Below are 13,689 nucleotides of genomic sequence, written 5' to 3'. Positions count from 1 at the left end.
TGGTCTTCTTCAGGAACAAAGAACAAATAGCAGCAGCAATTGAGCCTCTAGGATTAAATACAAACTCCTCAGTTTGGCATTTACAGCCCAGCACCAGACTTCAGCCTACCTTCTCAGGCTTATTTCACATTACTCCCCTTTCACACTTATGCTCCAACTAAATTGGCCCACTTGGTTCCCCAAACTAACACTGTCCCTCAAGGACCATATCAAGGGGACTATCTTAAAATCCAGAACCCTCTTTGCTATACAAATTGGCTTGTATGAGGTCTAAGACAGACCCTTTATAGTAAGTACCTGTAATGTTACAGTGAATTCAAGGTAACTCATTAACGTAATTATTTATAAGTTTGATTATACAATTTTCTTGGTTGAGCTTTAAAAAATGCTAGAATGTAAGTGAAGAGTTTAATTTTTTTATTCTTTCCCATCCCTCTTTATACTCTCCCCATCTCTTCCTACACAAAACACAGTAGAAGGAATAATACAGGATTAAAACAGCAGAGGTAATCAGTACAACACACAAAAAACAGCTATGAAGACAGGCTTATTTACAAGAGGAAATAAATGCAATATTTTCTAGGTGGTTTATATATCAGACAACATTCATAAAACTAATCATGCTACATGGGCTCCTTGGCTACAGTAGTATTCTGAAAACAAAAGTTTACTGTTAGGACATAAATATCACAGCCCAGTTTTTATAATTTCAGTGCAATTAAATTCACAAAACTACATTATAGTTAATAAGATTTTAAATATTGTTTCTAAACATTCCTTGACATTTTTCACACAGGACAGGGTGTTGCTGAAGAAGTGCTGCAAGTTTTGGGGGTTTCTTTATTCACATTCAAAGCTACCTCAATTTCTGGCTACTAAGCTGAATATAATTTGAATATCTGGTAACTTCAAAACATACAAACAGGGGCAGACTTTCTACTATACTTTTACCAATAGCCCTTTAGTTCTCTATGGAGTGGTGAAAGAAAAGGACACAGGCAATCACTTATTTTTATACTAAACCTATGGTGACAGCAGTGTCTTATAACTACTAACCTGAGTCATATCACAGGTCTGAGAATTTAAAATAGTATCTCATGAGATCTATTCTCTATTAGAGTGGGGCTTGACTAATTTAAGGGTTAAGTTTTATTATTTGGCCTTAGAGCTAGGAATGCCATAACTCTGTTTCTAGTGCTTTTATATAATGGTGACTCCATTCATTGGTTCTTCCTCTGCCCTCTCCCCCAGGCCAAGGATTTAGTTAATTATCTTATAATAGTAGGACTCTGTTAGGAGTTACTATAAGGAAACTTCTCAACAATTTACTAAACAGAAGTTACCATATTTTAAGTGCGAAGGCACAAGAGTGACCGAAAACAATGTGCCAGATTGCTACTTGGCAGAAATGATCAAATTTCTGCACACTGCCAAGGTGTTCCACAGGGGCAAAACATTAATGGTTGGTTAATCATCAGCTAGGCCATGGAACCACTTTTCAGTAATTCTGTGGGCATTTCCATGATAATGAATAGGAATGGAAAATTAATGCTAATTGGTCTCTATCAGAAGTGACAAAATTGGATGTTACATCCATGGAGCCAACTTCTTGAAGCAGGATATGAAACCTACTTCCTACACCCACAGACCACCACTGTTTCTCTAGAAAGAAAAGTTTAACCTGAGATTTTCCACTGTTAAGATGGACTGTATTACTCAAGTTACCGTTAACATTCTAAAAGATTAAAATGAATTACAATACTAGTGAGTTACTAAACTACTATACTAGAGGGGTTGTTTCAGTTCCCTAAAAATGCCAGTTCAGTTAACCTTGGGTAATGAAATAAGAACAAGTCCAGAGGGGACCATCTCACAGACTGCTATTTCTCAAGTTATCAATATAAATCAGTGAAGACACATTCTGTTGAACTTTATGCAGACACCATACATAGGGCCTTTCAATTGGCCAGTCTCAAATTTTTATCAAGAGCCAATCAGAAGTTAAATAAGAAAGTAAAAATATACTTCCATAACATTTTAGTACACATACTTTGTAGAAACTGTTCCCAAGGACACTATGCCACATTTATGATACTGAATGAAACAGATGCGTCATTCATTTTTCTTCTCCTTTTGTTTGAGGAGCTTGTTTATCTCCCTTTTGGCCATTCCAATGTACTTTGAAATGATTCCATGTTGGTTTAGTCCAGGAAGTAGCAGTAAGAAAGTTACTAAAAGCAAAAAGAAATTAAGTTAAGGAACATGTATCAAATAATGTGCTTCAAATTATGGTTATATACATTTGTTTTATCTCTCTCCTAGTATTTACAGTGTTCCTAAAGGAAAGCAATAGTTCATATTTTTCTCTGTCTCTGAAAGTACCTCGCACATAATAGGTATTATATAAACATTTTTATTTTTCCTCTTAAAAAATTTATTTTCCTGGAGTAAAACAAGTAACAAACCTTTTAACAAACATACATAGTCAATCAAGCAAAACAAATCCCTATACTGGTCGTGTCCACAAAACATATACCTCATTCATGCATCCTGACTCCACTACTTCTGTCAAAAGGAGGGCAGCCTTCTTTTAACATTTCTTATCAAACTAACAATTGAGTTGGAATCTAATAGTCATACTTTCCATGCACAGTTAAACAATTCAACTCTTCACTGTCCTTTACTCTTGAATCCCATTCCTCTGTCCTATCAATGCTAACAACTTAACCAAACCCCAAACCTAGACCAACTGTGATCATTTACCTCCTCCACTGCTATTCATGCTGCTGAACAACTGGAAGAAATCACACAACTAATCTGACTAGTCTCACTATGAGTTTATGCTGTCTAATCTCAACTGTGCCCTCAAAGAACAAGCCACTTCTTCCTAAATGATTCTTTGAGCCACTCCTCACAAAGGCTGTTTGAAATCATTTTCTTCCCTCAAATTTCTCACACACTCTCTCTCAACCAGGGATCTTGCTTCGCTTTCCTGGACCAAAAAAAAAAAAAAAAAAAAAAAAGACATCATTTTAAGCATCTCTTTTCTACATCTTGTAACCCCTTAACATTATTCCTCATTCAATCCTGTTATATCTATCTCTGAATAGGGATCTATCTTGTTAAAGTCAACCTCCTCTACATGTACCTTGACCTCACCATTTCCCTATCTTCTTCAGCAGTTTGCCCCCATAATCACCCTTTTTTTACAATCTTCTTTATTCCTTCTCTGATGCCTACAAGCATGCCCAAGTCTCCTCCATCCTGAAAAAAGCCCTCAACAGAACCAACTATCCCTCAAGCTATTATTCTCTCCTGTTTCACAAACTCATTGAAAAAGCTGTTTATACTTACTGCCTCCACTTCCTCTCCTTATTTACTTCTCATCTCTTTGCAATCTGACTTCTGACCTCATACGTCAACAGAAAATATTCTCCCAAAGTTACCAGCGTTTGACACAGTTGACCCTCTCCTCTTCCTCTTAGATACATTTTCCTCTTGGAATTTTATGAGATTGTTCTCACTTAGTTCTTTTCCCACCTGTCTGACCATAACTTTACTGGTTCATCAAATATACATGACAACTCCTAAATGAGATACTACAAGGCTCTGTGCTGGGCCTCTTTGTTCTCTCGCTGTACTCTATCAACTAATTAAACTCACAAATTCCAACGGGTTTAATACACTGATTCTCAAATCTGGGTCTCCCTAACCCTAGTCTCTCTCCTGAGCTCCATGAATAAATCTTTAGCTGACTATAGGATACTCAGACAAGACATTCAGTCAGCATTTCAAAATTGACATACTCAAAACAAAATTCATTCTTGTTGTGCACCCCTCTCCCAAACTTCCCTATTTCTGTCAAGAAGTCCACCCTCCTTCATGTCACTTAGGTTTCCACCCTTGGCATTAACTTTGATTCTTCATAGTCACTCACCCTCCATAGCCAATCAGTTGCCAATTCCTGTTTCTATTTCCACATTATCTCTCTTTTTTCCACGCTATCCCTCTCAAACAACCCATTATCTATGTTCCCTTTACCACTACTTTAGTTCTGGGCCTCATCACCTCTTACCTGAACTTCCGTAACTGACTTCTAATTGGTCTCCCTGCTCCAAGTTTCTCTCCCACAGAGGTGCCAAAGTGAATTTCCTATAGTATAGGCCTGACCATGTCACTTTTCTACTCAAACTCCAGAGGTGCCATATTACCTCTAGGATCAAATATTATAAAATCCCCCATTTGGCATTTAAAGCTCTTTACAACTTGACCCCTTTCTACTTTTCCAGTCTTCTTGTGACATTACTCCCCTGCACACCCTCTGTACTTCAGACATTCTACATTACATGATGTTCTATCTCCCACTTTTACGCCTTAGAATTGGCCGCCTGTATGCCTAGAATGATATTTCTCTTCACGTTCATGTCTCAAGAATTGTTTCCTTCCTTCAGAACTCTGTTCCAGTGCCAACTTCTGCTTGAAATATTTCAATCCCCCTAGCTGTTAGTGTCTGCCAAAAAAAAAAATTTACCCTTATATTTATTTATATTCAATTATATATGTGCATGGTTTTTTCTCTCCTTGCAGAATATTAACTCCTTGAGGCCAGAGACTTTTTCATATCTTTGCTATCCTCCAGCACAATGCCTGGCACATAATAAGAGCTTACAAAAATGCTCATTGTTTGATAGATAGCATATTCCTTTAGTTCAGTCTCTAAAAAGGCTTACCAATAAGGTAGGTGAGGAAAAGATTGTGGACTTGCTGTCCAATCCAAGCAACTGCAGCGAGGGAAACAATCATGGTCATGAAGTACTAAAAAATAAAAACGAAAAAGAATTCCTTGTTAACAAAGATAGGATACCTAAAACAATTAAGTTCTTTAGGACTTTGTTATTACCACAAAGCAAATACAACTGATCTAAGTTTAAATGTTCTATTTTCACTCTTTACTCAGATGTTCTAACATAAATCACCATCCCTTCTGCACTGTGACTTTCCCCATCACAATTCTGATATATTGCAGGTGCGCATAAGACATTTTTTTAGGATTTTTGTGGTCGCCACAGATGACACTCAAACGCCAGCACATGACACAGAAAAAGTTTAGAAAATCAGAAATGCATAAAATATATGTATAGTATTGTATAATAACCCAAATTTTATAATAAGGTACTGTAAACACCCCATAAGAGAAAAAGAAAAAATTCAGACTTCTTTTCTCGTACGAAGAGAGGGCCAAAAAATTTTACATGGATTTTCCAGACTTCGGGATATTGTGTCCTAACCCCCACAACTGTATTAGTTCAGAAGCTAACCACTGCTACTGAAAAGACTCTTCCTATAATTGTATTATATAAAAATAAAGCAACACAAGGGGATATTTATTCTAAATACAGTACAGGCATTTTACTTTTGTTTCAACAAAGTATAAGAGAAAAAATAAGGAACAAAACCTTCTTATCTACAAGAGGAAATATTACCCCAAAACAACCAAGTACAGATAATGTAACTTTCTGACTTGCATGACCTAAGCATTACTACCAAAAAACCTCATATTTCATAGCCTACAAATATTATGCTACTTTGAAGTCAGATTAGCAGATATATTAGACAAATGTGTCAAAATCAAGTACCATTTTAGGTTTTTCTTCCTTCAGCGTGAAGAGGCGTCTCCACCAGCCAACAGCTCTGCGCCGTGTCTTCACTAGATTGCTGCAAATTTCATGGAATCTTTGCTGTTGCTCAGTAGTCCTAGTGAAATAACAACACCCAACCACCCCACTCTTACTGTGAGCAAATTTTATATAGAACAAGAAGTCATATACACAATTTTGCCATCTTAGATATTAAGATTCTCTCTACTAAAGCAAAGTTTGGTTAAAGAACCACAACAAAGCAAAATATTTTATCCTATACATGTAGAAAGTATCATAAAATTACATGGCTCCAAAAATCATGTTTTGTAAACCTCACACGGTCAGTAGGATTTAATTAATTCATTACTATATGAGAACATAGAGAAAATCTTGAAGAGTCAGAGGCTGCCCATATAAGAGGGGTATGTGGCTTACCAGCCCCAGTCTTAAGTTCCCATGGAAACAAGAAAGAGTTACAAAGTTTCTTATCAATGGCAAAAAAGTCTATATTCAATGCAATTTCACCTTTAAAATAAACATACTCCTGGATATCCTATATAAACTGAGCCATCTTTATTTCTGCATTTTAAACTTTCATGGAACCCTAAAATTAAAGACTAAAATTTATTAACATTCCTAAAGCCTAGACCTGACTATGTTATATATCTACTCAAAATCTTCAATGATTCCGTATTGTCGAGGATAAAATATAAAAACTTCAGCCTGGCATTTAAAGCCCTCCACAATCTGGCTCCCACCATTTTTTTTTTCAGTATTCTATTATTTCCTTTTTCAAGCAGTCTATTTTATTCAACCTGGTCTGTTAAGCTGCTTCCTAGAAATAACTATAAATTAAAATGTGTGTGTGTGTGTGTGTGTGTGTGTGTGTGTGTATATGCCTCACCTATGTCTTGAATCCCTAACTTCCTTCAAAGAATTGCTACGTGTGGTCTTTGTCTTGTCTTCTAAGAAATCAAGAGCCTCTTGTTTTAATTCTCAGTAGGCATTCAGTTAAGAACACAAAGTATACAGCTTTAGTAGAATGCAACTTAAAGTAATAGTACAGCATCCAAATAATATGATTTTATGCTGCCTTAAGAGATACAGGACCCAGAATAAGGAAGGAGGTAGTCCAACTATACTCTTGTTATAGTCAGATCACATCTAGACTCCCTAGGTCAATTTTGGGCTTCACATTTTAAGAAGGATTGGGTAAGGAGCCTTAAGCACATGCTATATTAGAAGGTAAAGAAAATAGGCATATTCAGCCAGAAGACTTGAAAGTAGATATTACAGCAATTTTCAAGTATTTGAAGAGCTGCCTTATGCAAAGTTTCAAGGAACAGATCTAAGAAAAATGGTTAGGTTACAAAAATGCAGATTTAAATCCAAGATAATATAATTTCCTAATAATAACAGCCATTTAAAAGTCTTAAGGGCTGGGAAGTATCAGGATACAGTGAGACCCCCTTATCAGAGGTCCCTAATCAAAGGATGACCATTGGTTAGACATTTTTATACTTAGCTGACCCCTTAAGGTCTTTTCTAACTCTGAGATGAAGCGATTTGTATTTTTGGAGGTTTGTATTTTAGAAGTCTTTCCCCACCCCTTTTTTTATTTAGAGAAAAATCTTTATGGATTTAGTAATCAAATTTTAGGAACAAATGGTGGCTGTAAAATCCGTCCACTCTAATTTTATTTAATCACTTTTTAACAAAAATGTATAAGTGTATTTCAACATAGTAAAAATAAATGCTAAAAGAATATAAAATGGCTTATATTTTGGGGTTATATAAAATAGCATTTTTTCTTTAGGTTATATAATAAAAAACAGTATATGTGTACTGAATACACATGAACATTTATATGAAACTGCTATGCTAGCCATTCTGGAAAACAATTTGGAAGTATGTCAAAAAAGTGAACTGTGCATACCCTTAGGCCCAAAGATACCACTGTTAGGTCTACACCCCCAAAGACACCAAAGAAGGAAGAAAAGGACCCATAAATACAAAAATATTTATAGGAGCTCATTTTGTGATGGCAAAGAACTAGAAACAATACCCATAACTGAAAGCGGAAACCAGCTGAGGAATGGTTTAACAAATTATAGTATATCAATGTAATGGAATGATGAAGGGGACAATTCCAAAGGATGACTTGTAAGAATTGATGCTGAGTGAAGTACGCAGAACCAAGAGAATAATTTGTACAGAAAACAACAATAACGTAAAGACAACCTTAAAAGACTACAATGAACAACCATGAGGCAAAAGCACTAAGGATAAAACATGCTACCAAGAGTAGGCAGAAAGAAAAAAAGACTTGTTCATTGAAATGAAAAACAAAAATGAAAAATGCTAAGAATGAAAATCTATAACGCATATGGTTTATTCTGAACCATTATACTGAAAACCTAATCTCATTTTAGGCATGTTCATTAATTTGTTAGGGATTTTTTAAAAAAGTTACATGAAGATTTTTTTTATGAAACGAAAGAATAAGACCCATAGACTTTCAAGAGTATAGTCACAACTTCATATAATAGTCAAGGAAACATATATCTGGAACCATAGCTACCACCTAGTCCAAACTATAAATAGAAACCCAGAGAAGTGACTTAAGTCACACAGCTAGTTAGTAACTGAGTTGGTTCTTGGAGTTCATTCTATTCACTAGAGTAGCCTATTCTTATGAATGGCATTTGTAAAATTTTTTTATAGTTCAGATTTCATGGTGAAAAATCAGTTTGTTTTTCAGGATTTGTTTTCAGATATACCATAGGAAATAACACAGTAACTTCACTTCCCACCAGGTTTAAAAAAAAAAGGGAACACATTCACAACAAATAATATATTTTCAGTGGTGGTTAAACTTCTTTCAAGGCCAAATTCAGTCAGTTTCAACTAACTCCTTAATATCTTTAATTCAGCTGTATTTCTCAAAACAATTCTTTCCACCAGTCAGAAGTCGAAAGACTTCTCATAAGATACTTAACCATTTTTACTCTACTTTCCTGATGAATGTTAAACCCTGAATCCTAGACACATAAGCTAGCAATTAAATTAGGCATCCTAATATAACAACAAATTCACCCTCCCCTCAATGCCAAGCATATTGAGTTACCAAAGTTCTTACTTAACTTACCATTTATTGGAGCCAAATATTCTAGGAGCAAGAATGGGTACAAGGTAGTCAGCCAGGCACAAAAACATAACAAAACAGGAAATACCAGAAAGAACAGATGGATCTAAGTAGTAGATCAAACTATTAAAGAAAAAAAATTTAAATATCAGATTAGTAGACATTTTATCCCATAAAAAACAAAAATATAAAAAGCACTCACTGAAAGCAAAGCACTGATCTAGATGAAGGAGCAGATATAAAGTTATGACAAGGTAAGCATGATTCCAATACCTCAAAGGGCTTAAAAGTCTAGTAGATGAGTTTAGCACCAATACAGTTATAAAATACATCACATGATAAATGCATTAGAGCATTATAAAGCAAAGCTTACATAAATAATGAAATGTGAGAAAGCTGACCTAAGAAAATGCATTCTTTACAGATTATATATTACAAAAGATTTAGGGCACTGCCAATGGGAGGCTTAATAAAGGTGCAAGTAAATACTGAAGGACAATATCAAAACAACCACCTCAAAGCTCACTTACAGGAATACCAAAGAAACCACACCCACGACTGCAGGTGGAAACCAGGCTCTCTCCCATCGAAGTATTTTATCAGCTATTAGCATCACTTCTCCCCATCCTTGTAACTGTTCTTCCAGGCTGGCAGTTTCTGCAGCCTGTACACAAGAAATACTTAAAATAGTCATTACAATATTCTTAACAGTAGTTCTGGCTATCTAAAAGCTAAATTCTTTTATGATGCTAAAATGTTCATAAAATATCTATTCTCAGCTGAAACTAGCCAATAATTCTAATTTTTCAAAAAGTCGTAGGGGTCACCCAAGAAAAACCCCCTTATATATCAAAATATTTATAGCAGAATTTTTTTGTACAAGCATAGAGCTAGAAATAAATTAGATTTCCATCAACTGGAACTGACTAAAAAAGTTGTGGCACATCAATGTGATGAAATAATACTGTACCAAAAGAAATTATGAAAATGATATGAATAAAGAAAAACATGAAAATATTTATGAACTGATAGTAAAGTAAGCAAAATGGAAAAATGTAAACAATGACTACAACAACGTAGAAAAAGAAGAAAACAATGAAAACTAAATAAAAACTGTGAAATGATAATGAGCAAGTTAGGACCCAAAGGCACCTGAGTATGGTACACTACACATGATGTCAGACATTTTTGATGTATTGATTAGTTTTGTTGAACTATTTTTTCTTCTTTGTTGTACGAGATGGCTCTCTAGGAGGAAGGTGGGAAAGGGATAAACTGGAAAATGTAGGGGATATAAAGATAAAAGACAACAAAAAATTAATAAAGTCATTAGACTGAAAGGTTAAATTTTTATTTAATGTAACTTTATCAAAGGATTATTAACTCTAGGTTCAGGTCTCAGAAGTTTCTAAAACAAAAATCACCATTTTAGTAAACCTATCAATTTGGGTAATAAAAGTAATTTACATCTTTCTTGGACTAAGAGGGTCTCTAAGATGTCTTTCAAATTTTCAAGATTTTCCAGACAACCCTCAATTTACAATATAGCTTTCTTGTAACAAGAAACCATTAGATTTTTTTTTAACATCACTGAAATCCAGATGTATTGCATTAGTAACATAAAATAGATGAAGCCTGATTTCATCAAATTGGGATGTTCCATCTTAAACTCAACACAACTTCCCCTTGTAGTTTGTGGAAGAATCTGAGGAATCAAACTGTCATAACGTGAAACTGTTGAATGCAAAATATAGCAGAACTAGCATAGCTGATGTAAAAAAAAAGAATAATACAGCTAAAAATTGCTTGCAATCTGAAAATTAATGTGAAACCTAGTTATTTCTAAAAGTCACTTAGAATTAATTAGATGAGAAATACTGTAGTATTCCTTTATCTTACAACATGCAAGTCACTGTACTTTGTGAGATTCATTTTCCTCACTTGCAAAATGAAGGGGTAAAAAAGCTCCCACCTCTAAATCTTAAAATTGTTATCTTACTAAAATTCTACCAGGCCTAATCCACTTCATGACCTCCATGAGATTTCAATTAATTGAATTGACCTTCCAGAACACAATAGAGCAAAGAACACTCAGGTTTTCTAAGTGATCTGAGCCTGTCAACGCGTATCTCCAGATCTGAATTTTCTAATGTCTATAAAAGTGTTGAACAGGTCCAGACAATCTCGAAGACCCTTTTCCAGCTCGGGGAGCCCCATGACTGCCTTACACCACAATCCCGGTCAAATGACAAATATTCCAGTGGTCTTCCAAAAAATCACAGGGAAGGTAATCTGCAATCTCCAGTCCACCTCCCCCCCCCGCCAATTCTATGGGCATTAAGAAGCCTTCACCCTTAGATGAGCTCATCCGAAAACTGGGGAAAATTCTATTTCTTCTCAACCTTGTTGTTTTCCCCGAAAGGTAGCAGAGAACCCGAAGGGTTGGGCTAAAAGGCCTGACCAAGCTCCAGCACCGGAGGGTCGGGTAGGATTTACTTCCTCATCTTACCCACATCCATCTTTCCTTCCCAACCCCCACCTTCTTCAGACGACTAAACACAAGGCCTGCAGCCTGCCCCACCCAGCGCAGGATCCACTCGGGAAGTTAAGAGCGGATCTTTAGACAATCAAACACCTGGGGAGCAGAGAGGTCAGGGATTAAGAGCCTTCTCTCGCCCATGAGCCTAGACCTGGGGCGACTAGGCCACAAGGCTGGCCGCGACACCTAACAAACCCACCGGGAGGAAGGCCTGGGCCTTGTCCCTGCTACGAGTTTCGGAGTCACTCACCAACAGGTTGCTGCTGCGATTGTCCCCTTCAGCCATGGTCACTGTAGCACCTCTCAGGATAACCAGCCGGCGCCTCCGGGTCCCTACATAAAAAATAGTAACAGCCCTTCGCAAGAGCCTTAAAAGATATGGCCTTGCTACCCAGGCCTTTTTATAGGCCGGCTCCCTTTCCCGACAGGCCTCACGAGCCTGTTTTTTTATTGGTAAAATTCAGGCGAAGCTGAGGCTCATACCAGCCAACCACGAGCCAGTGCATGTTTTCAAAACGAGGCTGAGAAAGATGTAAAGAAAGCCCTGGGTTGAGGGGCGGGGAGATGAGTTGGTTGGCCAATCATCCTTCGCATCCGTTCTAAAACCCTCCTTTCCCTCAACATACCTCCCTCCCCTCCCCTCCACTTCACAGGTTCGGAAGCCGTTCAACTGTCACAGAAAGGGAAAGGATTAGAGAGGCGCGCGTGCGCGAAGAGCCAGACGCAGGCGCAGATTTTTTTTTTATTCTCCGTGGGTCGTCTCGGTAAAATGACGAAGCGCTCAACATAACAGTGGTTCTTTGGCCCTTTACCCCAGACGGGAGCTTTCCTATTATATTTCATTCCCATTTTGCAAAACGCCACTAATGAAGACAGAGAGTGGCCATACGTTAGGGAAGGGAGGGGCTGGTGTTTGATTTTTATGACTGGTGCAACTGAGTGGCACCAGCCAGTGAAGTCAGGAGGACCCGAGTTAAAATGTGGCTTCAGACAGCTAGTAGTGATCCTTGGGCAAGTCACAACCCTGACTGCCTCCAATTTTTTTTTTTAAATATGGATGATACAAGCTTTTGCGAGAGTCTCCTGGGCTTTGTCTAATGGGTGTGCCTGGTAATACCCCTGATGACTTGTGTGAGTCGCCCCCCCATCGGCATTCTGGGGCTTCGTGCCACGTGACTTTGAGCAAGTTACTTCACCTACCAACCTTTGCCACTACTCCCCTCTCCAGCAGTTCTAGGGCCTAAATAGAGACTAGACACAGGACAAGGTCACATAGTAATGGTTTCTCATTTTTGTAGTGCCTTAGAGTTTGAAAGGGACTTGGTAAGTATTTTATCCTTATAACCACCATAGGGTAGGTACTAGTATTATCCTTATTTTACGGAAGAGGACTGCTCAGTCACAGCAAGTACCTGAGGCCGTTTTTGAACCCAGGTTTTCCTGATTGCATATGCAGTGCTGTATCCACTGGGCCCCTAAGATAAAGTGCATAAATTTTTTTTAGAAATTGCTTAGCCACAAGTCTGTAAGAAGCAAACTCTGTACCTTTTAAACTATCATGGACATTTGGATTTAGCATTAGGAAATAGAACTGCTAAACCATGAACTTCTCTAGAAGGGAAAGTAAGACTTTTCCCAAAATTTGCAGTTACGCTTTACATCAGATTCCCCGGAGATCGTAGTTACTTCTGAAGGCAAGATTAGTCAGATGCAGTGTAGTGGTTGTAGGTAATATTCAATGTTGAAGAAATATTTAAGAGCTCATTTGTTTTGTGAAGGGTCAAGTGTGAGAGGAAAAGTTTAGATAAGAAACTTACTTTTTTTGAGGGATGGGAAGAACTCAAGACTGGCAGGTCGGGGAGTATTAAAGTTGAATAGGTAAGGTGGAATACGCTCAACTAAAGTTAAGCTCCTCAAAAAAGGTCTTGAGGAAAAAGTGGAATAATTGATGTCAAAACTTTTTCTCTCTCTCTCACAGAATTGCAAGAATATATTTTTATTTTGAAAATCCTCTCCTAAGAAGGAAGATGCTTTAGGCCAGGTGGTAAATACCTATGGTAAGAATACAGAATAAAACAGAACTGTTAGGTGCTATATGAAATATTATCCATATTGTAGAGCCTTCTTGTGCACTTATTCCATACTCACAGCCTAACAGTTACATGAGTAAGGTTTGTCTAAGTTTTCCAGTAAGTCCCTCCCCCACCTTTTACTACTGAAGTTTACCATTAGAATAGTTTTGGAATTTTTTTAAGGGGAAAAGAAACCCTATGGAGTTAATAGATTGTTAATGTTTAAATTATAAACAGAAAAAAATGGATTATATCTTCAGTAAATTCTCTGTTTTACTTAAAATACATGCTTCA

The 13,689-nt window shown here is 36.9% G+C and overlaps 1 protein-coding gene across 1 annotated transcript; it reads right to left on the bottom strand.

Moving 5' to 3' along the window:
* Window positions 1-396: 396 nt before the first annotated feature.
* On the bottom strand, window positions 397-11,744 carry LOC114052387 (ADP-ribosylation factor-like protein 6-interacting protein 1). The gene is made up of 6 exons (XM_027874965.1): window positions 11,574-11,744; window positions 9,315-9,448; window positions 8,788-8,907; window positions 5,637-5,754; window positions 4,731-4,815; window positions 397-2,231 (listed from the first exon to the last, which is right to left on the bottom strand). Exons 1-6 carry the CDS (start codon window positions 11,607-11,609, stop codon window positions 2,113-2,115), a joined length of 612 nt encoding a protein of 203 aa, XP_027730766.1. The 5' UTR covers window positions 11,610-11,744; the 3' UTR covers window positions 397-2,112.
* Between the last annotated feature and the right edge of the window lie 1,945 nt (window positions 11,745-13,689).

Source organism: Vombatus ursinus, unplaced genomic scaffold (assembly GCF_900497805.2).
Source record: "Vombatus ursinus unplaced genomic scaffold, bare-nosed wombat genome assembly UNPS02014807.1, whole genome shotgun sequence".
Lineage (NCBI taxonomy): Eukaryota > Metazoa > Chordata > Mammalia > Diprotodontia > Vombatidae > Vombatus > Vombatus ursinus.
The sequence above is the reverse complement of the archived record's forward strand: the minus strand, read 5'-3'. Positions and strand labels throughout refer to the sequence as shown.

Bases quoted from the DNA above. Each gene is read 5' to 3' on its own strand.
- LOC114052387 (XM_027874965.1), bottom strand. From the start codon at position 11,609: ATGGCTGAAGGGGACAATCGCAGCAGCAACCTGTTG. The intron at 5,755-8,787 runs GTAAGTTAAGTA...TTATTTCACTAG, and splicing joins ATATTTGGCTCCAATAAATG to GACTACTGAGCAACAGCAAA. The intron at 2,232-4,730 runs GTAAGCCTTTTT...TTTTGCTTTTAG, and splicing joins TTTCCTCACCTACCTTATTG to TAACTTTCTTACTGCTACTT.